Source organism: Tamandua tetradactyla, chromosome 15, assembly GCF_023851605.1.
Source record: "Tamandua tetradactyla isolate mTamTet1 chromosome 15, mTamTet1.pri, whole genome shotgun sequence".
Classification (NCBI taxonomy): domain Eukaryota; kingdom Metazoa; phylum Chordata; class Mammalia; order Pilosa; family Myrmecophagidae; genus Tamandua; species Tamandua tetradactyla.
Window position 1 is genome coordinate 1,443,834 of NC_135341.1, and position 27,751 is coordinate 1,471,584.

The 27,751-nt window shown below is 37.3% G+C and overlaps 1 protein-coding gene across 1 annotated transcript in view; it reads right to left on the minus strand.

The window, feature by feature from the left end:
* LOC143656891 (uncharacterized) overlaps window positions 1-27,751 on the minus strand; it is a 73,660-nt gene that overhangs the window by 11,931 nt on the left and 33,978 nt on the right. Inside the window, 3 exon segments of the mRNA XM_077128642.1 lie at window positions 5,900-6,026; window positions 10,508-10,579; window positions 12,320-12,426. Coding sequence (XP_076984757.1) covers window positions 5,900-6,026; window positions 10,508-10,579; window positions 12,320-12,334 — 214 coding nt within the window. The 5' untranslated portion in view covers window positions 12,335-12,426.

A 27,751-nucleotide genomic window follows, 5' to 3' on the forward strand; every position in this document is an offset into this window, starting at 1 on the left:
CAAAAAGACATGTGTTTTCAATATATAAAACACATTCACTCGATCACAATATCACAAAAGCCTTAAACCATTTCAGTAACCATTCAAATATATTAAGATGTTAAAGCCAGTAAAAATTCTCAATGAAGTCAATTATAGACATGGTCTGCTCTAAGGCATAAATACTACTCTGGCTCTGGACCTGTGAAATTTAGAGCAAGTTATCTGCTTCCAATATACAAAAGTAGGACAGTCATAGGATACATGTTTCCTATGTATATTGCTATATACATTGCTATAGGGATATTAAAAAAAACAAAATGGGACCACTGCACTTATACAGTTCTGGAAACCCACATGCATTCTCCATTAGATTTAAAATTATGAGAGGCATATAACCTTTGGGTTTTAGAAAGCAGCCTTCCCACCCTTTTCAAGGGCCTATGAAGTGGCCCTCCTCTCTCTCCAAATGTTAGGTTTGTTGCAAAACTGAAGTTCTTTAGGAGCAACATATTTTTTTCAGCTCTACCCTCTCCATACTTGGGGCAGCACCCAGGATCTCTGCCATCTTGGTGGCACATGGTCAACCCCTCCAGAACAATGGTGTGTCAGCTGGGCTCCTGCCAATCCCTAGTTAATGGACTCCTCCCTTTCTAAGGCCTGCAGTGGCACAACTCTTCCTGAACAATGAAGCAGAAGGTCTGCCCTCTGCTTCCAGGTCAAATGCACCCTCTCCATATGTATGGATGGGCCCACTTTCCTGGCCCAAGTTTTCCTGTCTCCAGACTTTAGCTTCCATGGTTCTGCCTCTGAAGACATTTTACCTCTACATTATTCACTTTATACCAGACAGGCAATGGTTCCAATTATACAGATTCCATAGTACTTCTGTTCATTTTCTCTGAAGTATACTGGGATCAAGTGATCAGACAAAAGGACCTATCACAAGTCCTTTTTGGATACTCTCTCCATTCCTTGCTTGTCCTGTAATGCCTGAGTAACTTCCATGCTTGGATAAATTCTCATGTGGGGCCCAATTAACAGTGGTCTCATTTTGTGGAAACCAAAATTTTCCAGTACACCAATTTCATTTCCTTTGTAGCCAAGAGTCCAGTTCTCAACTTATCTCTTTTCCCTCACATTTTACTATAACCTTCAAGGAAGAGCCATGCATGCTGCATTTTCCATATTTAATTTAAAATTTCTTCTGCTAAATATCCAATTTCATCACTTTCAAATTCTACCTCCCATCTACAAAGAATGCTTTCCTTCCACTTTGGAATGACATGCACATTATTTCTTCAAGTTGGAGGTGCCTGTTATACCTCTGTCAGCTGGGTAATCATGTGGCTGGCATCTGTTGGTCCCTTGCTCCAGGTTCCATTGCTTTCAGCCTCTGATCCAGTGAGTGTTCCTCACTTTACTTCTCCAGGTCTGGCTTTCATCTTTTGGCTTCCCTTGTTTCTCTCCAGGTTCTGCCTTGCTTAACATCTTATACAACATCTGCTGGACTCCAATCATCTCCAAATATCTGCATCCCTATTCTCCATGTGCCTGCAACTTTCAGCTCTACTGTGAAGTTTCTGTTGGCTCTGATGTTTCTGTCATTCCTGATTTTCTGATTCTCTCTTTTAAAGGATTCCAGTAAACTAATCAAGTCCTACCTGGAATGGGTTGAGTCACATCTCCATGGAGATGATCTCATCAAAATTTCTAACCTACACTATTGTAGGATTCAAAGAAACAGATGCTTCCACAAGATTGGATCAGGATTAAAACATGGCTTTTCTGGAGTACATAATATTTTCAAATGGGCACAGTGATGTTCTAGCTTCTTATGCTGCTTTAGCAAAAACCATGAAAGTGGTTAACATAAAATTGGAAATTTATCTGCTCATGGTTTTGAAGCCAGGAAAAGTGTCCAAATCAAAGTACAGTTGAGACAATGCTTTCTCCCCAACACTGTTGCATTCTTGAGCTGGCAACTGCTGACCCTGCTTCCTTAGCCTGTCATATGTGAAGACACAAGCAACATCACCTGGTCTCTTCCTTCTATTTTGGGTTTCATAATTTAAGATTATTTCAGGTATCTTTCTCTTTCATATGAATTTTATTCTCTTAATAAAATTCTCTTATAAAGTATATCATTAATAGGATTAAAACACATCTTCTTTTGGGTGGTGCACTCTTTAACTGAAGGAACCCACCAAATTTACAATTGGTATAAAAGCACAGCTATATAAAAAAAGCACAGGTATGGATTTTAGTTAGCAAAATGTTTTCTGGGTACATACAATTTCAAACTACCACATTCCACACTGTGTAACCCAGAAAGACCTGTTCTTTCTATAGGCAAAATACATTTAAATTCTATTAAAATTCCATTAAATATCATCCCAAAATTTAAGCCATTTCAGAAGGAATGCTTAGTACGAAGCCTAATCAAAATTGGTTATGGGTGTGGTCTATCCTGTAGCACAAGTGCCCTCTGCTTTGTACCTGTGAAATCTAGAGAAGAATGTACAATGGGGTGACAAGCATAAAATAAACACTTCCATTTTATTGGTAGGTGAAAGGAAAGCACAGTTCATTGTTCCAAACCCTGCATGGCATACTCTGCTACATTTCAAGTTCTGAGAATCACATATGTAATGAAATTTTTTCCTCCAAGGCTGATGAAGTGGCAATTTCAGCCCTCCCAAGTGCTTGTGCAACAGTCATGCTCTCTGTAAACACAGGAGTGAAATCCCCAACCTCTGAGGCCTTTGGGGTTGTGGCCTGACTCTGAAAGCCCTGGGGAATAGTCACAACTCTTTCAGAACAGTGATGTGGCAGAGAGAAATTCTACAATCCCAATGGGTTCTGATTCCACCATCTGAAAGAGTGGGGTGGTACTCAACATGGGGAGAGGCCAATACACTCCAAGCTGTGAAAAAGACACACCCTTTCTACATATATTGCTGCATCCACCTTCTTGCCTGTGATGTCTTTGGTCCAGATATGAGCTTCAGTGGTTCTGCCCTTGAAGTGATTTTTCCTACAATCTGTCCCCTTTCATTGAAGCTGACAGTGGTTGTTCAGGCAGATTTTGAAAACAACCTGTCAGTTGTGAATGTTGGACACAGAGGTCCAAACCATCAGGCAGAACAATATTCCACAAATTGTTCCTGGATAACTGTACCTCCAATCTTGAGTAGAACAGAATTGCTGACTTGTCTCATGTTTAATTAAACACTCATATGAAGGTTATTCTCTGGGGGCTCACTTTCCAGAAGCTTCAGGTTATCTAAAGCACCAATATCTGGTTTCTTTAAGCCCATGATTTCAGTTCTTAGCTTATCACATTCCTCTCACATTTTAACATAAGTGGTGCTTTGAATTCTGTACTTCCCATGCTTATCTTGGAAACTGCCTCAGTTAAATACCCAAGTTCATAAATGAAGACCTGTCTCCCACACAATATCAAAACTCAATAGTGACAGGAATCATCTTTCCTCCTGTCTCCATATTATCATTTCCTTCTAGGACATTACTGGAAATACCTTTCACATCTATACATCTTTGAATGCCCTCTTCAAAGATATTGAAGGCATTTCTATAAATGACCTCACAATCCTTCCAGCCTCAACCAATTACCCCATTCTGAAGCTGTATTGCCATTTGTGGTGTATGCAACAAAAGCACATAAAATGCCTGGGCCAAACTCTGTCATTAGTTTCCTAGGCTACTTAAGCAAATAGCATAAAATGGGTTGGTTTAAAAATGGAAATGTAATAGTTTATTGTTTTGAGCCTCAGAAAATGTCCAAATCCATGCATCATCAAGGCAACATTTTCTCCCCAAGGCTGGGGCTTTCTGAGACTCACAAATGGAAACCATTGTTCCTTAGCTTGCCATATGGCAAGATACATGATGCTGTCTCCTGGTTTCTTTCTTTTCTTCAAGGTTTCATTGACTTCAGAATTTTATACATATTGCTTTTTTTCTCTCTCTCTGAATTTTATTCTTATAAAAGACTCTAGTAATAGATTAAAACCCATCCTGCTTGAGAAATGACACAACTTAATTGATGTAGCCTCATCAAAATTTAATACAATTGTTCACATGTGAAGGAATGAATCAGATTTAAGAATATTCTTTTTTGCAGTACATACAGCTTTAAACCACTATCATGACTAAAAAAGAATATAACTGTTGAAGGTCAGCCAGGGGAAAAGTACCTGGAACATAGAATATTGACCATTTTTCACCATCAAAGTTAAATCTTGATCTTGTGCCCAAATATAGTGAGAACTTCTGGTTGCTGAGCTAAGCTCAAGAACAGACTGCAGAACACTCTATATTTTCAGACAAGGAAAATTCTAGATTTCCATAATGGTTCATTATGATTTTGACAAAGAATTCAAAAACATTGTGATGGTTAAGTTCATATGTCAACTTGGGCATGTGAGGGTGCCCAGTTTTCTGGTCAAGTAAGCACTGGCATAACCATTACTTCAAAGACATTTCATGGATGATTAATAAATTAAAGGCTGCTTGTTTTAGTTTGCTAGCTGCTGGAATGCAATATACCAGAAACAGAATGGCTTTTAACAAGGGGAATTTAATGAGTTGCTAGTTTACAGTTCTAAGGCTGAGAAAATATCCAATTAAAACAATTCTATAGAAATGTCCAGTTGAAAGCATCCATCCAGGGATGGATTGGTTCTAGAAGGCCAATGAAGTTCAGAGTTTCTCTCTCAAGTGGAAGGGCACATGGTGAACACAGTCAGGGCTTCTCTCTTGGCTGGAAGGGCACATGGCAAATATGGCATCATCTGCTAGCTTTCTCTTCTGGCTTCTGGTTTCATGATGCTCCCCAGGAGGCGTTTTCCTTCTTCATCTGCTTCATGGTGCTGCAGCATTCTCTGCTCTCTCTGAATCTCTCATTCTCCAAAATATTTCCTCTTTTATAGGACTCCAATAAACCAATCATGACCCACTCAAATGGGTGGAGACATGTCATCTCCTAATTCAATTTAACAACCATTTTTGACTAAATCACATCAACCAGGGAGATGATCTCACTACAGTTTCAAATATACAGTTTTGAATAGGAATTATTCTACCCTTATGAAATGGGATTCATATTAAAACATGGCTTTTCTTAGGGGGCATACTTCCTTTCAAACCAGCACACTGGTTTACTAAATCATTACTTGATTTATTGCATCTATGGCTAATTACATCTATTATCAAATAAGGGAATGTCTTCCACAAAGAGAGAATTAAATTAGTTGGATTTAATTCAACCTGTTGAAGACTTTTAAGGGAGAAGAGAGAACTTCCATGTCTTTTTCAGCCAGTGAGCCCCTCCTTGAGAGTTCACTGATGACCTTCATTTAAGTTGCCAGCTAGTGCCTATATTATAAAATTTTGACTCATGCATCCAGACAGTTGGTGTGAGATACTTTTATAAAATCTCATATTTATAGATATCTTCTGTTGGCTCTGTTTCTCTGGAGAATGACGAGTAATACAATAAGTTCCCTTGGAACATTCTAATTTAATGTGGAAAATGATATGCCTGTTGTGTTACTATTATCATCAGAATCCACACAAAATCCCTAGAGCACAATAATTATTTAGGACATATTTAATATCCTTATTTATCCTCATAGAAAATGCTCATTGTATTTACAACATTGTGCTGAGTGTCTAAAATTGAGTAAAAAATACATGGAATTTGTGTTCACAAAGATTATATTTTAGTCAGGGGAAAAACTAGATGTAAATAATAAGTAAAGAGACAAAAATCTTAGATAGTTTTTCATGTTATGAAATAACATAGAATGTGAATATAACGTAAAATCTAAAACAATATAAACAAACTGTTCTAGACACTTCTTAAGAGAATTAGATAGGTGAGTTTGATACTCACCCACTGAGAGCAAATGACTGATATTCTCCAGCATCACATCTCTGAACAGCCTTCTCTGGGATGAATCCAGAATGACCCACTCTGCCTGAGTAAATTCTATAACTACATCTTTCAATTTCAGCAACTCCTAAAAACATCAGAGATACAAGTGTTCAGAAAGGGCCATCTGCCAATATTCAGAGTACAATGATTGGGAGCATGAACTAAGGAATTGGTAACTGTTGCAGAAAGCTCAAATTGCATTTGTGCTTCAAGTCAGATGATTCTCAATATTGAACAACTGTCTTTCACAGGTATGGACACATACATATACACATTGATTATTTGACTCAATTATTTTAAAAAGTCTCAAAAACACATGGTTTAATATAATCTTGACATCTCCCAATAAACTGGTCATTATGACTTACAGATGGTGAGGTATAATTTGTATTTCAGCATTAATAACAAAACATTTTCTACCTATTTCAAGTAAATATACAGACTCATCACAGGACAGTGAACACCCATGCATTGCCACTTTTATAACTATAGTTAGATTACTGCCCCAGTTGACCTGTTTTCTCTCATCTATGACATCATTTCACAAACAGTTTGAAATGTTGAAAGATCTAATGAGCCTATGTGTAAAGTACTTTGCATCTGAACATAATATACAGCTATATTATTCAATAGAATGGCAGCAAACTTTGCAGCTAAGTATAACATATACAGAACTAAATAGGTATCATGGATAAGTTGGAACAGTGTATGCTGTCTCATTAAATTTTCCATAACTTCAGGAATTTATCATGAAATAGAATCATGGATCAGTGGCTCACTTCAAAGACTTCTGAAACTCCTATACCAAAGGATGATCCTAGCTGCCCATTCCAGGGATATGAGATCATTCAAACTCAATTTTCCTTGGGATCTTCAAAACCCATGTTCATCCTCTCTTTAATATCTTCACCTCCTATTTATGTTCAAGAATAAAAGAAGGCCCTCAAATGATTCTGGTCTCTCCATTTCATCACAAAATTTCTCAGGGCCATGAATTTTACTTTACCTACTATACTCCTGAATGCAAGCTAACATTAAAGAAACAACACTTCTTTTTATTACTTTTATTTACAAAATTTGAATAAATTGCTTAAAATAATGGGAAAAGAGCAATGAGAACAAAAAGAAAGGGAAAATTTTAGGTATCCATTTTGAAAGTTTTTAAAATGTTCAAATATATATTAAAACTTTAGGAAATTATGATTTGAGGAAAATAAATGTTTCCTCTTTTCCTTCTATTAACTAATCCTCACATTTGCTTCTCTCAGCAATGCAAAACCCTCCACCTAAGCAACTGCAACCCTGTACTGATGAACTCACTTGCTGAACACCAGCTTCCCTACCAACTATAAATATCTGCTATTACTCAATTCTATCAACTAAAGTCACTGTACATCTAAGCCATTTGCAGGCATTAACAGGATCAATGAGTACATTATTTCTCTAAAGAGGACATGGGCTGAATGAGAACAAAACCCTCTCAGTTCTCCAGTGAATACAGAGTCTTAATGGAGTCTGCATCAAACTTGTGCTGGAGAGATGACTTATTGATTAATGATCATTGAGCCAGTTTGAGAGGATTGATGTACCCTTGAAAACCCATGTTTTAATCATAATCAATCTTGTGAGAGCAATGTGTCTTCTAATCCCTATTCATTATTATAGGGTCGAAGCATGATTAGATTATCATTACAGAGATATGACTCAATCAGTTGTGGGTACTAAATTTGATTAGATGGATCTACCTGGGTCTTGATTAGTTTGCTGGAATCCTATATAAGAGGAGCCATTTCAGACAGAATCCCTTTTGAGAACAAGAAGAGAGGTACAGAACCATAACAGAAGGATGAGAGAACCACAGAGTCTACCAGTCAGAAACCTTTGGAGATGAAGAAGGAAAATGCCTCCCAGTAAGTTTCATGAAGCAAGAGGTCTGGAAAGAGAGCCAGCAGATGGCACCATGTTTGCCATATGCCCTTCCAGCTGAGAGGGAAATGCTGAATGTCATCAACTTTCTTGAAAAGGTATCTTTACCTGGATGTCTTAGATTGGACATTTCCATAGACATATTTTAACTGGACAATTTCACAGCCTTAAAACTGTAAACTAGCAACTTATTAAATTAACATTTTAGAAGCCATGCTTTTGATTCTGGTATTTTCCATCATGTCAACTAGCAAAGTAGAACAGATTTTGGCATCAGAGAAGTGGGGTGCTGCAATTTACAAATACCAAACATGTTGGAGTGGCCTTTTAAATGGATAAGGGGGAGATTCTGGAAGAGTTGTGGGCAGCTTGATAGAGAAGGCCTAGAATGCTTTGAAGAGACTGTTGGTAAAAATGTGACTCTAAAGATACTTCTGATAAGGCCTAGGACAGAAATGAGATATGTGTTATTGCAAACTGAAAAGAATATAATCCTTGATTTAAAATGGCAGATAATATGGCACAATTGACCTGTGGATTTGGATGGAAGGCAGATTTTAAAATCCATGAACTTGGTAATTTAGTAGAAGAGATTTCCAAATTAAATATGGAAAGTGCAAACTAGTTTCTCCTCACATCTTATAGCAAAATGCAACAGGAAAGGGATAAGCTGAAACTGAATTCTTGGGTATGCAGAAATCAGATGCTGATTTTCTGGAAAATTCTGAGATTCTGGAAAGGGGTACCCCAGAGTATACTGCCCCACATAAAGATTTAACCAAATGTGGAGACCACCATCCATTTCAGAGGGAGCCAGGATTGGACATGAATTTATCCATGACAGATCTGTGGAAATTCCTTATGTCTGATGGACATGATCTGAGACTATTTTATAGAAAGCTAATGAAAATGTGGCAGGAGCTGTGTAAAAAGAACCATGGGCACTCAGGACAGAGAGCGACAGAGAATGGACATATTGGAGAAAAAATAACTTCAAAGGTAGAATTATGGAGGCTGAAATCTGAAGTCAAGAAGCCTCAGGCTTAGGAGAGTGGACCCATCCAAGCATGTGGAGACAGTGAGTTTGCCCCAAAGAAAGAGGATTGACCTTCCACCTCATCGCAGTGGAAGACTGGTGATGACTCAGGCATTGGAGAGGCTATAGCACACTCTTTGGGGATAGGGGAGAGTAGGACTGCAACCACATGGAGTTGAGTGTGTATCCTAAAGCTTACAGCGAGGCTGGGTGTGGCCCTGCTGCTTAGAGAGGGTGGAGCTGAGTAAAAGGTGGTCTCTCCAGTGTCTCCCAATGTTGAATTCAGAGACGCAAGCATAGGCCTGTAGAAAGGGTGAGACTGCTGCTTTCTAAAGCCTCAAAGATAAATGACTCTCAGATTTGAAATCTAATGGAATCTGCCCTACAGGTTTTTGAGACTGCTTGGGTCCTGTGACCCATGTGGTCCTTCATCCCTATGGAAATGGGTACATATATCCTATTACTGTTCCTCCTTTTATGTTGGCAGCAAATAACTTGTTTGAGTTTCACACTTGTTTAGTTTCACAGGTCCAGACTCAGAAGAAAATTTTGCCTAATAACTGTCCATGCCTGTAGCTAACTTTTATGAGACTTTTACTGGTTTTAACCTTGTATTGTATTTGTAATGTTACTGAAATGGTTTAAGGTTCTCTAACATTGTAATGGAATGAATGTATTTGGTATATGGGGAAAATATCCTTTTTAGGGTCCAGAGGGTGGAATGTGCTAGGTTGAAAGGATTTATGTGCCATAGAAAAACAGAAACTATGTTTTAACCCTAATCAATGTTGTGAAAACAACAGCTTCTTCTAATCCTTTTCCATACTACAGGTTGGAAATTTAAACAGCAAACTTGAATAATCACCATCACAGAGGCCAGGATAAATATAACTTTAGCTAAGATCCTTGAATTGATTCTAAATGAGATTAGAATATTGTTCTAGTTTGTTAGCTGCCAGAATACAATATCCCAGAAATGGAACAGCTTTTAAAAAGGAGAATTTAATAAATTGCTAGGTTACAGTTCTAAGGCTATGAAATTGTCTAAATTAAAACAAGTCTATAGAAGTGTCCAATCTAAGGCATCCAGATAAAGATAACTTGGTTCAAGAAGGTGATGACATTCAGCATTTCTCTCAGTTGGTGGGCAAATGTAGTGTCTGCTAACTTTCTCTCCAGGCCTCTTGCTTCATGACGCTCCTTGGGAGGTATTTTTCTTCTTCATCTCCAAAGGTCAATGGCTTGTGGATTTTCTGCTTCATGTGAGTATGTCATTCTGAGGCATTCCCCAAAATGCTTCTTCTTTTAAAAGATTCCACTAAACTAATCAAGATCCATACAGAATGGGTGGAAACATGACTCCATCTAACCAAGTATAAAACTTACAAATGATTGCCCAAATCTCCATGAAGATAACTTAATCAAGTTTACAACCTATATTGGTGAATAGGGATTAGAAGAAAACATTGCCCCTACAAGATTGATTAGGATTCAAGCATGTCTTTTCTAGGGCACATAAATCCTTTCAAACTAGCACAAATGTCTATGCCCATCTGCTGAAAACACATGGTTAATTTCAGTAAAAAGAAGTATTCCTTACTCACCAGTGGCTGCATGGTCAACAGCTCAGCTGAGAATTGTCTTCCTCTGGGTTTACACTCACAACAAGATAAGCACTAGGGGTAAGAAAAACTGAGACTGTAGAAAGAAGCTATTAGATTCTGGACTTATTGACTTCTAGGCACAACTCTCATGACTCTTAATCCTCCACCTGGGAATAACCCCAATCCAATAAGCAGGAACATGAAATATGCTCTAAGAGAATAACTTCCTTGTACAGATAAGATGAAAATCATTGAGTTCTATATCTTCATCAGCCCATGGTTTTCAGAGATTTTCCATTCCCTTTCTGACTCAAAATATTGGTCTGCACATCCAGAGAAATCACTGTGGATTTCTATCAATATGTCTGGCTTCTGAAATATTCACCCCCATCCTCTCAACTCTCACCCCTGTCCTACACTGCCTGGTAGCTGTCCTTCTGAGGATATTTGCCTGAAATTTTCCTGGTTCTTCCACATTAAATGTTTAATACTAATTTATGATCTCATCCTGCTGGATTGAGATAACAAAGAAACTATGCATTTTATTATCAAGCAGTTGTTCCACTTTGAGAGATCAATGGACAGCTGCTGTATTACAAATATATTCCTGAAAATCCCTTGCATCAAAAAGTAACATATGGACATGTGTCAGAACATATCACAATCCTGATAGGTTCAAGAGGCTCAAATTAAATAGAATTAAGGATTTGGAATAAAACCCAAACTTCACTTTGAAATTAGTAAAATGGCAGTTGACATCTTATATTATATTAATAGTTTTCAGTTGTAACAGCTTTTATTTCATAATTTATAGATGTGGAAGATCTTCTGCTTTAAATTTTTATTAACATTGTTAATAAATATATAATTATTTCATGGACAAATGATATTTTCTGAAAACAGTCCGATTAACTTATGCATTTGTTCCTGCATTCACATGAACAACATTGTATTAAATGTGTTTGGAGAATTACATTTATTTAATCTCTAAATTAGCCATATTGATTAAGGCAGATTTACCTATTTAGCAAATTAAATGAAAAGAGGTTCAGAAACCTTAGAAAACCAGAAACTTTTCTAAGGTTTGTAATCTTAAAAATTACATTGTTAGAATAAGACACAGCCAGAGTTTAAATTTTTTCTGCTTGATTCCCAGTTCAAATTCATTAAGGCTTACACCATTACTTGAATGCCACCTCTCATTTCAATAGTCAGATGATGCACCCTATTGTGAAAATCTCCTTTTCATATAGTTTGTTCTCACAGTTATGTCCCATACCCAGGTTCCCCTCCAATGTGAGAACTTTCATAAAATTGAATCCACAACCCAAACATAAACTTCTGGCTCACTGATGTTTACTATCCAACATAACTTACACTTACTCACATCAATATATATATTTACTGAGAACAATATTTCTTATGTCTTGCCTTGTCCCTGCTCCATACAAAGATGACTAAGATGTTGAGCCAGGTTGAAACATTGAGTTTCTTTCCTTCAGGGCACTCATAAAATTTGTTATTATTCATGTATTAGTTCATTTGTCTATGCTTCCTACTAGTCTAAATTCATGAATTTATTCCTTGAATGATTTTAGGTAAGTTTCCCTGAGAAAAGTACTAATGAATTTTGAATCTAGAGAAAGCATTTGTCCACTATAACCTAACCTGACCTCAAATAGCCTGGGCCTAAGTGCCTGAGTCAAATTCAATAATTAGAGTGTAAATAATGACTGTCCTTTTTGGTTAAAATTCTCTTCCTTATAAAACAGAGCCCAAACAGGCCAAAAAGGCAAGTAAATCAATACTTACTGATGATGCTTTCATCAAACTCCACACTCAGAGGTTCTTTATCAGTCTAGAAAAGGTAACATTTTCATGGAGGACTCTCCTTTAATGAAGTTGACAGTGTGATCAGTCTATAATCCAAAACATACTCTCATTAATTCAGATCAAAGATACATATAATCAACACACGCCTTCTTTAACATCATCATTACCATCAAACTACATAAATTATGCAGATATCCTTTCATTCCTCCTAAAATCCAAAAACCAACCTGTATATTTTTTCCCAGAGAACTCACTCCTCAGTGATTTTTATATGCTCTGTAAATACTCTGGTGAATCTACAGGTAGAAGGGCTCTACTACTCTTTATCTATAAAATGGCTTGTAATCAACCACCACTTCTAAGGATGTGAACATTAGTGTAGTCTATATAAGAACTATTTTTGCTGAAAAACGTATACTCAAATAAAAATACATTCATTTGCTTTTTTGTGCATGGGCAGGTGAATATCATATATGTAGAATCATACAGAATGAGGCATTTTTTTATTAATTAAAAAAAGAATTAACAAAACAATTAGAAATCATTCCAATCTACATGTACAATCAGCAATTCTTAATAACATCACATAGTTGCATACTCATCATTTCTTAGTACATTTGCATCGATTTAGAAAAAGAAATAAAAAGACAACAGAATAAGAATTAAAACAATAATAGAAAGAAAAAAAAACAAAAAAAACAAAGACAAAAAACCTATACCTCACATGCAGCTTCATTCAGTGTTTTAACATAATTGCATTACAATTGGGTAGTATTGTGCTGTCCATTTCTGAGTTTTTATATCCAGTCCCGTTGTACAGTCTGTATCCCTTCAGCTCCAATTATCCCTTCTCCCTTTTTTTTTTAATTAACGGAAAAAAAGAAATTAACCCAACATTTAGAGATCATACCATTCTACATATGCAATCATTAATTCTTAACATCATCACATAGATGCACGATCATCATTTCTCAGTACATTTGCATTGGTTTAGAAGAACTAGCAACATAACCGAAAAAGATATAGAATGTTAATATAGAGAAAAAAATAAAAGTAGCAATAGTAAATTCAAAACAAAACAAAACAAAACAAAACAAAAACCCACAGCTCAGATGCAGCTTCATTCAGTGTTTTAACATGATTACTTTACAATTAGGTATTATTGTGCTGTCCATTTTTGAGTTTTTGTATCTAGTCCTGTTGCACAGTCTGTATCCCTTCAGCTTCAATTACCCATTGTCTTACCCTGTTTCTAACTCCTGCTGAACTCTGTTACCAATGACATATTTCAAGTTTATTCTCGAATGTCCGTTCACATCAGTGGGACCATACAGTATTTGTCCTTTAGTTTTTGGCTGGATTCACTCAACATAATATTCTCTAGGTCCATCCATGTTATTACATGGTTCATAAGTTTATCTTGTCTTAAAGCTGCATAATATTCCATCGTATGTATATACCACAGTTTGTTTAGCCACTCTTCTGTTGATGGAGATTTTGGCTGTTTCCATCTCTTTGCAATTGTAAATAATGCTGCTATAAACATTGGTGTGCAAATGTCCGTTTGTGTCTTTGCCCTTAAGTCCTTTGAGTAGATACCTAGCAATGGTATTGCTGGGTCGTATGGCAATTCTATATTCAGCTTTTTGAGGAACCGCCAAACTGCCTTCCACAGTGGTTGCACCCTTTGACATTCCCACCAACAGTGGATAAGTGTGCCTCTTTCTCCGCATCTTCTCCAGCACTTGTCATTTTCTGTTTTGTTGATAATGGCCATTCTGGTGGGTGTGAGATGATATCTCATTGTGGTTTTGATTTGCATTTCTCTAATGGCCAGGGACATTGAGCATCTCTTCATGTGCTTCTTAGCCATCCGTATTTCCTCTTCTGAGAGGTGTCTGTTCAAGTCTTTTTCCCATTTTGTAATTGGGTTGGCTGTCTTTTTGTTGTTGAGATGAACAATCTCTTTATAAATTCTGGATACTAGACCTTTATCTGATATATCATTTCCAAATATTGTCTCCCATTGTGAAGGCTGTCTTTCTACTTTCTTGATGAAGTTCTTTGATGCACAAAAGTGTTTAATTTTGAGGAGTTCCCATTTATTTATTTCCTTCTTCAGTGCTCTTGCTTTAGGTTTAAGGTCCATAAAACCGCCTCCAGTTGTAAGATCCATAAGATATCTCCCAACATTTTCCTCTAACTGTTTTATGGTCTTAGACCTAATGTTTAGATCTTTGATCCATTTTGAGTTAACTTTTGTATAGGGTGTGAGAGATGGGTCTTCTTTCATTCTTTTGCATATGGATATCCAGTTCTCTAGGCACCATTTATTGAAGAGACTGCTCTGTCCCAGGTGAGTTGGCTTGACTGCCTTATCAAAGATCAAATGTCCATAGATGAGAGAGTCTATATCTGAGCACTCTATTCGATTCCATTGGTCGATATATCTATCTTTATGCCAATACCATGCTGTTTTGACCACTGTGGCTTCATAATATGCCTTAAAGTCAGGCAGCGCGAGACCTCCAGCTTCGTTTTTTTTCCTCAAGATGTTTTTAGCAATTTGGGGCACCCTGCCCTTCCAGATAAATTTGCTTATTGGTTTTTCTATTTCTGAAAAATAAGTTGTTGGGATTTTGATTGGTATTGCATTGAATCTGTAAATCAATTTAGGTAGGATTGACATCTTAACTATATTTAGTCTTCCAATCCATGAACACGGTATGCCCTTCCATCTATTTAGGTCTTCTATGATTTCTTTTAGCAGTTTTTTGTAGTTTTCTTTATATAGGTTTTTTGTCTCTTTAGTTAAATTTATTCCTAGGTATTTTATTCTTTTAGTTGCAATTGTAAATGGGATTCGTTTCTTGATTTCCCCCTCAGCTTGTTCATTACTAGTGTATAGAAATGCTACAGATTTTTGAATGTTGATCTTGTAACCTGCTACTTTGCTGTACTCATTTATTAGCTCTAGTAGTTTTGTTGTGGATTTTTCTGGGTTTTCGACGTATAGTATCATATCGTCTGCAAACAGTGATAGTTTTACTTCTTCCTTTCCAATTTTGATGCCTTGTATTTCTTTTTCTTGTCTAATTGCTCTGGCTAGAACCTCCAACACAATGTTGAATAATAGTGGTGATAGTGGACATCCTTGTCTTGTTCCTGATCTTAGGGGGAACAGAATGAGGCATTTTGAAGGCGACTTATCTTTCACCTAGCATTATGTATTTGAGATCCATCCTTGCTGTATGCATAATGTTGCTGAGTGGTGTTTCATTGTATGAATGTACCACAGTTTAACCATTCACCAGTTGAAGGATTCTTAGATTATTTCCCAATTTTGGGCAATTATGCATAAGGCTGCTATAAACATTTGTATACAGATTTGTTTGTTAACCCAGGTTTTCATTTATTTTTAATAAATGGCTAGGTGTGGAAATTTGGGTTATATGATATATGTGATATACATATGTTTAATTTTTCAACCATCAGACTTATCCCAAGTTTCTGTACAATTTTGCATTTTTACCAGCGATATATGAGAGTTTCAGCTGCTTTTCATTTTAGCCAAAATTAGGTATTGTAAATATTTTTAAAAGCCAGTCTAGAGTAGTGAGATTGTGGCTCAGTGGCAGAATTTTTGCCTACCATGCCAGAAGTTTGAGGTTTCCCTTTCATCTAGGAAGGCACATGGTTATGTCTACTAGCTTTCTCTCCTTTCAAATGGATTCTGGATTTCAGAGAGCTTCTGAAGGGGTATTTTCTTTCTGCACAAGTGTTTCTCTCTGTGTTGGCTCTGAAGCATTTTCTAAATTGGTTCTCTCTTAAAAGACTTCAGTAAATGACCCAGCTTGAATGTATGGAGCCACATCTCCATGGAAAGAACCTAATTAAAGGTCCCACCCACAATTGGGTGACTTAAATCTCCATGGATACAACTTAATAAATAATCCACCCAACAGATGATTAAAAGTTAAGGACATAAATAATTACATAATGGGTGGGATGAGGGGTAAAAAGTTTGGGTAGATTGCAATAGTATTGGTAAATGAGGAGGGGCTAAGGGTATGGAATTTGTGATTTTTTTCTTTTCATTTCTTTTTCTGAAGTGATACAGATATTCTAAAACTAATCATGTTGATGAATACACAAGCATGTGATGATTTAAAAAATTGAGTGTAATCATGCATTATATGATAATACTGTTGAGCCTTCAATTATATACCCTGGATAAATTGTATGCTGTGTGAATACATCTCAACCAAATTGCATAAAAAGTGATTCCACCAAAAAATATTGAATTGAGATTAAAGAACATGGCTTTTTGGGGGGTACATAACAATGTCAAAGCAACAAATCATACCCTCTGGACCCCAAGAAAAACAAATATTCTTTCCATATATTAAACACAATCACTCCATTACAATATCACAAAGCCTTAAAGCATTTTCCTAACAATATAAATGGAATACAAAGTCAGAACCAGTAAAAAAAAAACTCATCAAATTCAGTTATAGACAGAGTCTGTCCCAAGGCAAAATTCTCCCCTGGCTCTGGACCTGTAAAACTCAGAACAAGTTATCTGTTGCCAACATTTACCAGAGGTATAGTCATATGGTCAACATTATCATTTCCATTGAAAAGAATTGAAGGAAAACAAAGTGCACTGACCCAAGCAGTTTCAAAAACCTACAGGGCAAACTACATTAGATTTCAAAGTCTGAGAACCATTTATCCTCAGGGCTTTAGAAAGTATCCATCCCACCCTTTCTAAGAGAGTAGAAATACTGCCCTCTTCAAACACTGAGATGAGGAGTACAACCTTGGGGGACATTGGAGAGAGCACCATTTTCTTGTTTCCTACCTCAACAAGCATTGGGAGAGCACCAGGGTTCTCTGAAATTTCTGGGGCACACTCTAAACCCCCTCAGATAAATACAGGAGCAACAAGGCTCTCCACAAGCCACAAGGAATGAGCTCCACCCTCTTTGAGGCCCAGTCACCAAAACTCTTCCTGAACACTGAGGCAGAAGATCTGCCTTCGGCTTTCAGGGCACTCACACTCTCCATATGCATGGGGGCCTGCTTTTCTGACCTGAGATTTCTTGATGTTAGATCTTAGCTTCCATGGTTCTGCCTTTGAAGTTATTTTTACTTCAATCTGTCCTTTTTCTGTCCCTTTTAGTGCAGAATGACTAGGGAAAGACAACTCTGATTGATCAACAGCCAACTGTTTTTGATTTTCTAGGCAGAATACTGGGATCATACCTATCAGTTGATAGGACTTTCCACAAATGCTCCCTGGGTAACACTTATCAGATGATAGGGCTTTCCACAAATGCTCCCTGGATAATTTCATCTACAATTATTACTTTTTCTGTAGCAGCTTGCAAGTTCCATGTTTGGTTAAATCCTCACATGAGGCACTATTATCTTGGGTCTCCCTTTCTGGAATCACAGACTTCTCCAGACCATCAATTTCTAGTTTCTTTGTACACAAGAGTTCAGATCTTGGCTTATCTCTTTCCTGTAACATTTCACTATAACCTGCAAGAAGAAACCAGGCCACACTTTCCACATTTGTGTAATTCTTCAGCTAAGTATCCTAGTTTTGGCTTTTAAATTTTGCCTTCCATTCACAACCAAGACTCAATTTGGTGAAATTCTCTGCCACTTTAAAGTGAAGATTACCTTTCTTCCAGTTTGGAATAACACAAATACCATTTCTGTCTAAGGCCTTATCAGAAGTATCTTTAGAGTCCACATTTCTGCCAATAGTCTCTTTAAACAATGTAAGCCTTCTCTATAAAGGTCCTCACAAGTCTTCCAGAATCTTCTCTTACCCATTTAAAAAGCCATTCAAAAATATTTTGCATTTGCAAACCACTGCTGTCTACATCTCTTTTACCAGTATCTGTTTTAGTTTGTTAATTGTGCTAGAAATGCAATATACCAGAAATGGTTTAGATTTTATAAAGATAATTTATTAATTAACAAGACTACTGTTTGAGGCCATAAAATGACCAAACTAAGGCATCTACAGAAAGATCTCTTGACTCAAGAAGGGGCTGATGATGTTCTGGGTTTCTCTGTCAGCTGGGAAGGCATTTGGTGATGTCTGCTAGTTTTCTTTTCTGAGGCACCGAACAGTTTAAAACTGGCAAAGAGGCAATTCATTGTTGTTCTCTGTTCTGGTTTGCTAGCTGCTGGAATGCAACACACCAGAGACAGATTGGCTTTTAATAAAAGGGGATTTATTTTGTTGGTTCTTCAGAGGAAAGGCAGCTAACTTTCCACTGAGGTTTTTTCTTATGTGGAAGGCACAGGAGGGTCTCTGCTGGTCTTCTCTCCAGGCCCCTGGGTTCCAACAACTTTCCCTAGGGTGACTTATTTCTGCATCTCCAAGGGCCTGGGCTGAGCTGTGAGTGCTGAGATGAGGAATGCTGAACTGCTTAAACTGTGCTACATTGCTTTCTCTCATTTAAGCACAAGCCAATTAAGTCAAACGTCACTCATTGCAGCAGACAGCTGACTACAGATGTTATTAGCAACAGATGAGATTCATGTACCATTGGCTTGTGTCTGCAGCAACAGAACTAGGTATGCTCACCTGGCCAAGTTGACAACTGAATCTAACACATTCTCCAACTTGAAAAAGGGGCAATAAAATTTATATAGTTCTACAAACATGAAGCATATGACTCAATATATTAATATGTTATATGTCAAATTAATATGATTAAATTCTCCCCAAAAGTCATGCCAATACACTGACAATATTGGTAAACTGATTCCAATATTTGTTTGAAAGACATAAGGTCAAGAATGCTGCCATTGAACTCTTTGCTTTAGTCCCAGCTGGGCACTTCTTGCTGTTTATGATCAGGGCCTGACAGGTGAGAATAGGGATCTATATCTTGGTAAGAGTGATTAATTTGATCAGAGGGAAGAAGGTATGCTGTTATATTACATGAGGGAGGAAGAATATGTTTGGCACCTACATAATTTACTTAGGTACCTCTGCATATTCTCCTGTCAAACTTTGCTAATAAATGGAAAACTTAGCAAACCCTGCCTGAGCAAGGCATTGTGACAAAGAGATCTGACCTATCAAGGGTAAGACCTGAGACTGACAGAGGTGCCATGTGGTTGTGAGGGAAATCTAGAATGTACAAGGCAGAAGGATACTGATTGGCCCCAAGAACACCTGGAGTCATGGTAGAATTATGTGTAAATATACTTCCTCTTGCAGTTTCCTTCAGGAAGAGAGGTCTGGGGGAACACCTCCCTGAATAAAGATAGATCCAGTGAGACAAAAGATGAACTGGATGACATGTAAATGGTCCACCAAGATCCTTATGTGAAAAATTTCCTGCTCAGATTCTGAATGTTATCAATGCTCTGACAATGTCCATTATTTGTCTGGATACTTGAGGATTGCCTCACCTGCAGAAAACCACATGCTATAAGGGCACATATTCCCAGGGTGATTAATGGAGACCAGTGTATATAGTTATGGTCATTCTATTTCAGCTTAGTTCACATATACTGGGCCATGTCAGTAATAAGGTTGCTTTGCAGATTCAATTTTACTTCTGTCCAGGATTTCTTTCTCTCCTCTCCTTTCCACCACATTTATCCCAAGAGCACTTTCAAATAAATATCCTACATATTAGGTTCTGGGAATCTAACCTGTGAGAAAAGTCAAAATTGTCAGGAGAAAAAAGATTTCATAAGCAGGAATTACTCAAATTCTGCTGAGGATGAAATAAGATGAGGGCTGAAAGATCTCATGAGACTGCTATATTGATGAAGATATTACTGTCATCAAGACTGATGTCAATGAATTAATGGGAATAAAGACTCAGATTGAAGGTGGTGAGGAGGGTGGGATGAGGAGAGAAACTGACATATGGACTCTGCTCTCAATTTGCACTGAAAAGTACATGAGAAGTCAGCAGCTGTAAATAAAAGTTCAAAAGTGTTTTAACTGCTCATCAAGTTTCAGAATGGAAGATTTTAGAACATGTTGAAATTCAAAGAGCCTGGATCAGATTTTAGATGGAGTAGATTCTAAGATAAAATATATTATTTATAAATAATGATATAAAATTCATGATACTTTAGCAAGGGATGGGAATCAAACACAAAGTTGGAAGGAAAGATGTCAACTGGGATAAATGATGATGCCTCAGCTTCTATGGAGAGATGCCAGCAGAATAATATTTTCAAATTTAATGGCTCAAAACACCTACCTCAAAATTACCTGTTTTGATTCTCAAACAGATTTCAAATGAGCTGCTGAATTTGAGTGGAAAGGCAAGAATGTGGCAATTCATAGACACCTCAAGGATGTAAAAGAGTATTTATTAAGCCTGGGGAATGGAATTGACCTGAAAGACCTAATGAGATTGCCTGATATTTTTGAGAAATGCCACACATAGCCTGGTGTCACAGCCTCATATACAGGGGAATAATTACAATGTAACTTAGTAAAAGAGTTTCCTTCTGGGAACCAGAAACTTCAATACAGAAGGGCCTATCTATGCAGTAAAAATTGTTTCTGAGGGCCATTACAGGTTGGAAACCTTCAATATGCCACTTAGGGGGCCTCAACTATTGGCAGTTGTTACAGGGGGTGGTAGACACTAAATGTTAAGATACACCAGAAATAGGCATGCTACTAAAAGCAAAGGAACTTGAAGACTGAGGGTATCTGAAGGCCAGGACTGAATATAATGATCCCTGTGGCTAAATGCAACTCATGCTTGTAGAGCCCCAAGATAAATTCAAGCATCACTAAATATGACCTATTTGAGCCAAGGAAAACTAATTTCTTCATCTGAAAAATGTAGGTAGTATTTTAACCAACTTCTTATCCTGAATGGCAACATAAATAGTTGATGTAGAGTCCTTTGATGTAACTCAATAAAGATATTCAGTTAACATGTTTATTTATAATAGTTACAATGAATTATTACTTAAGTTTGAGACAAATATTTTTTTCTAAGTTCAGGGAGTGATCAATCAGGCCCTCTTTATGAGAAGTATGAAGTTTGAGTCTAACATATTGTATCAAATTAGAAAACATTGCATTCAGTTTGAACAGAATTATGTGGAAATGGGTGAATCCTGATTAAAATATACCAATCATAGACAACAGAACAATCCTAAAGAGGAAAGAAAAACTCATAATTTTTCAAAACTTTGAAATAGTATCAAAGGTCTTCAAGTCAATGATATAGTCTCTGAAAGAATAATTCTAACAAGATTAAAAAACTGATAGGATGAATTGAGAAAATGTCATCAGTATCCTGATAAATTCTACAATATTGAAAAATCTGAACAGTTTATGAAAATAGCTAAAATGGGATAATCACAATGGAAGTCAATGTTTAAACTAAGTATTCAAAAAATATTCTTAATTATTTTAGATGTGAAGCTTGGAAATAATTTTGATTAAATGGAAAATCTCTGAACTCATTTAATGGGTCCCTGAAGAGCATGAGACAAAAATACGCTTTGTATGATTGTTTATTTATGAAAATTCACTGTCATTGCTATGACTTCAATTATGTCCTAAAAGATTTTTAAAGTGAAAATAGTCTTAAGTCCTAACAAATTCAAACAATTCATATAAAATAATTCTCTTTGTTTGTTCCATCCTTGGCTATACAAGTTCAGGTGTTCACCAGTTCAGTTTGTGACAGTAAACATTTATGGCTTTTGTTTAATCACCAATGAAACTACTTCAGGAAGCTCCCAGACACCGCCCAACTAATTGCTGGCATGTTTTGACTGGGAACTGACTTCTTCAAACTTCCTCAAATACTTTCAAGTGGTTTCCCTCAACATTAATCCCAAAACATGGGCATTAATAAAGAGTAGATGCCTAAGTCAAAATATCTGTCATTCTTTCAATAGAGTTTCTGAGACTTTTCACATACCACACTGTGATATACAATGCTGAGATAAACAGAATTGATACCTGCCCTTCTGGAGTACATTTGGGTCAAGAGAATCAAGAAAAATGTATTACTAGTAGTTCATACGTTGGTGGAAACACAGAGGTTTTGGCAGGCTCTTGATAGGTAACAATGTTGGACCTTAGTATTCAAACTATTAAAACCTAAGTGAGAGGGACTTCCGGAGAAGATGGCGGCTTAGTAAGACGCGCGGGTCTTAGTTTCTCCTCCAGAAAAGCAACTAAAGAAACAGAAACAATACAAAACAGCTCCCGGAGTCACGACAGAGACCAAAAAAGACAGCGTACCCCATTCTGGAACGGCTGAACGGGTAGGGAGAATCCACTGCTGTGAGATACCTGAGGGGTGCACGTTTTCCCGGCTGGGGTGGCTGGCGTCTGGGGTCCCCTCCACGCACGTGGCTCCCCGGTCTGACTGGGAACATTGGATAGCGGGGCCCTCCCGTCACGCTTGGCGTCTCGGGCCAGCTGGGCAATTTGGACCGGCACTCCCCCAAGCCACGGCCAGCAACCCCCGCCTCCACGTGCGGTTTCCCGGGCCGACTGCCCCGTAGACAAACGACCGCCACGAGCGCCACCTACTGGGCAGGAAAAGAAAAACAGAGCCCAGAGATTCCACAGAAAAACCTTTCAACCAGCTGGGTCCCACACCCAGGGAGATCTGATCAAATGCCCAGACACCAGCAGAAAATAATGGATGACACTCGGAAAATTGAAGATATGGCCCAATCAAAGGAACAAACCAATAGTTCAAATGAGATACAGGAGCTGAGACAACTAATGCTGAATATACGAACAGAAATGGAAAAACTCTTCAAAAACCAAATCAATAAATTGAGGGAGGACATGAAGAAGATATGGGCTGAACAAAAAGAAGAAATAGAAAATCTGAAAAAACAAATCACAGAACTTGTGGGAGTGAAGGACAAAGAAGAAAAAATGGAAAAAACAGTGGATACCTACAATGGTAGATCTAAAGAGACAGAAGCTACAATTAGTGAACTGGAGGATGGAACAACTGAATTCCAAAAAGAAACAGAAACTATAGGGAAAAGAATGGAAAAACTTGAGCAGGGAATCAGGGAACTGAATGACAATATGAAGCGCACAAATATACGTGTTGTGGGTGTCCCAGAAGGAGAAGAGAAGGGAAAAGGAGGAGAAAAACTAATGGAAGAAATTATCACTGAAAATTTCCCAACTCTTATGAAAGACCTAAATATACAGATCCAAGAAGTGCAGCGCACCCCAAAGAGAATAGACCCAAATAGGCGTTCTCCAAGACATTTACTAGTTAGAATGTCAGAGGTCAAAGAGAAAGAGAGGATCTTGAAAGCAGCAAGAGAAAAACAATCTGTCACATACAAGGGAAACCCAATAAGACTATGTGTAGATTTCTCAGCAGAAACCATGGAAGCTAGAAGACAGTGGGATGATATATTTAAATCACTAAAAGAGAAAAACTGCCAACCAAGACTCCTATATCCAGCAAAATTGTCCTTCAAAAATGAAGGAGAAATTAAAACATTTATAGACAAAAAGTCACTGAGAGAATTTGTGACCAAGAGACCAGCTCTGCAAGAAATACTAAAGGGAGCACTAGAGTCAGATACGAAAAGACAGAAGAGAGAGGTATGGAGTAAAGTGTAGAAAGAAGGAAAATCAGATATGATATATATAATACAAAAGCCAAAATGGTAGAGGAAAATATTATCCAAACAGTAATAACACTAAAAGTTAATGGACTGAATTTCCCAATCAAAAGACATAGAATGGCAGAATGGATTCAGCTTTAAGACAAGATAAACTTATGAACCATGTAATAACATGGATGGACCTAGAGAATATTATGCTGAGTGAATCCAGCCAAAAACTAAAGGACAAATACTGTATGGTCCCACTGATGTGAACGGACATTCGAGAATAAACTTGAAATATGTCATTGGTAACAGAGTTCAGCAGGAGTTAGAAACAGGGTAAGACAATGGGTAATTGAAGCTGAAGGGATACAGACTGTGCAACAGGACTAGATACAAAAACTCAAAAATGGACAGCACAATAATACCTAATTGTAAAGTAATCATGTTAAAACACTGAATGAAGCTGCATCTGAGCTACAGGTTTTTGTTTTGTTTTGTTTTGTTTTGTTTTGATTTTACTATTATTACTTTTATTTTTTTCTCTATATTAACATTCTATATCTTTTTCGGTTATGTTGGTAGTTCTTCTAAACCAATGCAAATGTACTAAGAAATGATGATCATGCATCTATGTGATGATGTTAAGAATTAATGATTGCATGTGTAGAATGGTATGATCTCTAAATGTTGGGTTAATGTCTTTTTTTCTGTTAATTAAAAAAAAAAAGAGAAGGGATAATTGGAGATGAAGGGATACAGACTGTACAACGGGACTGGATATAAAAACTCAGAAATGGACAGCACAATACTACCCAATTGTAATGCAATTATATTAAAACACTGAATGAAGCTGCATGTGAGGTATAGGTTTTTTGTTTTTGTTTTTTTTGTTTTTTTTTCTTTCTATTATTGTTTTAATTCTTATTCTGTTGTCTTTTTATTTCTTTTTCTAAATTGATGCAAATGTACTAAGAAATGATGAATATGCAACTATGTGATGTTATTAAGAATTACTGATTGTACATGTAGATTGGAATGATTTCTAATTGTTTTGTTAATTCTTTTTTTAATTAATAAAAAAAAAAAAAAAAAACCTAAGTGAGAGAGCTTCTGGGTCAAGATGGCAGCTTAACAATGTATGCATTTTAGTTCATCCTCCAGAACAACTACTAAATAAACAGAAACAGTATAGAACAGCTCTGGGGGCCATGTCAGTGACCGGACACACAGCGTACCCCAGTCTGGACCAGCTGGACTGGCTGTGAGCCCCCACAGAATCATGAGTTCCCAAAGCTGTGGCAGCTAGTGCCCCTCCCACACAGGCTGCTTCCCAGAGGGAAAAGGAAAGGAACTTTACCAGTAGCAGGGACTGAGCACAATCAAAAACCAATTGTGGAATTAATTAACACATTCTGACAACTAAATATATGCCCCCAGCTTAGGTGAACCTGGTCAAAGCAGAGTTTGCTCATTTTTGCCCCAGTGTCAAGGGGGCAGGGCTGATGGAATATGGGGAAAAAAGGAGAAGGAGACAGAGATTTTTGTAGCTGTGTTCCTACAAAGACTTGACAGCCTTTGGAGATACAGGCAGGACTTCTCAGGCTGCAACTGTCCTAGGCATAGGCAGAAGTGAGCCCTTTGGGGGGCTTGTCTGGAGACTGTGCCTTCCCAAGGGGAGGGGTGAAGCCCAATTCAGGTGGAATCCCTCCCTCAAGGAATTAAGACCCCAGGGATTGGTAATTTGAAGCCATTAAAACCAGCCTAGAACCTCTCATCTGTCTCCACCACACCCCCATCAGGGAGAGTCTGCCAAAGTTAAAGGTACCACATCATCTTATGCTGGTGGGACCTGCAGGCAGACAAGTGTCACATACTGGGAAGGATAAGAAAAACAGAGTCTAGAGACTTCACAGGAAGTCTTTCAAATGGCTGGGTATCACCCTGAGGTAAAACTGATGCAGGTGACTCTTTCCTCCTGATAGGAGGCCAGTTATGTCTGAGAAAATCTGGCTGGGGTGTATAATACCTAAGTAGACACTCCTAAGGGTGTGGGGGAATAGGCACCAAAAAAGCAGGGCAAGAAACAAGAAAACAAGAACTGAAAAATTCTCCCCTGTTAAACAAAACATAAGCTAGAGGTCCAGATAAAGCTGAACTGAATGTCAAAGAACAGAAAGACCACAAATTCATCCAGCAAGAAAACCCTAGGTAAAAGAAGTGAAAACAATCTCCAGAATAATCTAAGTAAGGTAATTAAATGTCTAGATGCCAATAAAAATAACAAATCACACCAGGAAAATTGAAATATGGCCAAGTCAAAGGAAAAACGCCACAATTGAAATGACATACAGGAGCTGAAACAATTAATTCAGAATATATGAACAGATATGGAAAACCTCATCAAAAACCAAACCAATGAATTGAGGGAGGATATAAAGAAGGCAAGGAATGAACAAAAAGAAAAAATTGAAAGTCTGAAAGAAGAAATCACAGAACTAATGGGAATGAAAGGCAAGGTAGAAGAGATGAAAAAAAAAACAATGGAAACATACAATGGTAGATTTCAAGAGACAGAACATAAGATTAATGAACTGGAGGGTGGAACATCTTAAATCTGGCAAGAAAAAGAAAATATAGGGAAAAATGGAAAAATATGAGCAGGGACTCAAGGAATTGAAAGACAATATGAAGTGCATGAATATACATGGTGTGGGTATCGCAGAAGGAGAAGAGAAGGGAAAAGGAGGAGAAAAACTAATGTAGGAAATTATCACTGAAAATTTCCCAATTCTTATGAAAGACTTAAAATTACAGATCCAAGAAGTGCAGCATACCCCAAAGAGAATAGATCCAAATAGACACACTCCAAGACATTTACTAATCAGAATGTCAGAAGTCAAAGAGAAAGAGAGGATCTTGAAAGCAGCAAGAGAAAAGCAATCCATCACATAAAAGGGAAGCCCAATAAGATTATGTGCAGATCTCTCAGCAGAAACCATGGAGGCAAGAAGACAGTGGGATGATATATTTAAATTATTAAAAGAGAAAAACTGCCAACCAAGAATTCTATATCCAGCAAAATTGTCCTTCAAAAATGAGGGAGAAATTAAAACATTTTCAGATACAATATCTCTGAGATTTTGTGACCAAGAGACTAGCTCTGCAAGAAATACTAAAGGGAGCACTAGAGACAGATATGAAGACAGAAGAGAGAGGTGTAGAGAAGAGTGTAGAAAGGAAGACTATAAGTAAAGGTAAAAGAAGGAAAATTAGATACGACATATAAAATCCAGAAGGCAAAATTGCAAAAGAAAGTACTACTCATGCAGTAATAACACTGAATGTTAATGGATTAAACTCTCCAAACAAAAGACATCATCTGGCAGAATAGATAAAAAACAGTACCCATCCATATGCTGTTTCTACTCAAAGGACATGAGGGCAAGGACACAAATGGACATTTACACACCAATGTTTATAACAGCATTATTTACAATTACCAAGAGATAGAAGCAGCCAAAATGTTCATCAACAGATGGTTGGCTAAACAAACTGTGGCATTTACATAAGATGGAATATTATGCAGCTATAAGACAGAATAAAGTTATGAAGTATGTAACAACATGAATGGACCTTAAGGCCATTATGCTGAGTGTGATTAGCCAGAAACAAAAGGACAAATACTGCATGGTCTCACTGATATGAACTGATATTAGTGAATAAACTTGGACTATTTCATTGGTAACAGAGACCATCAAGAGATAGAAATAGGGTAAGATATTG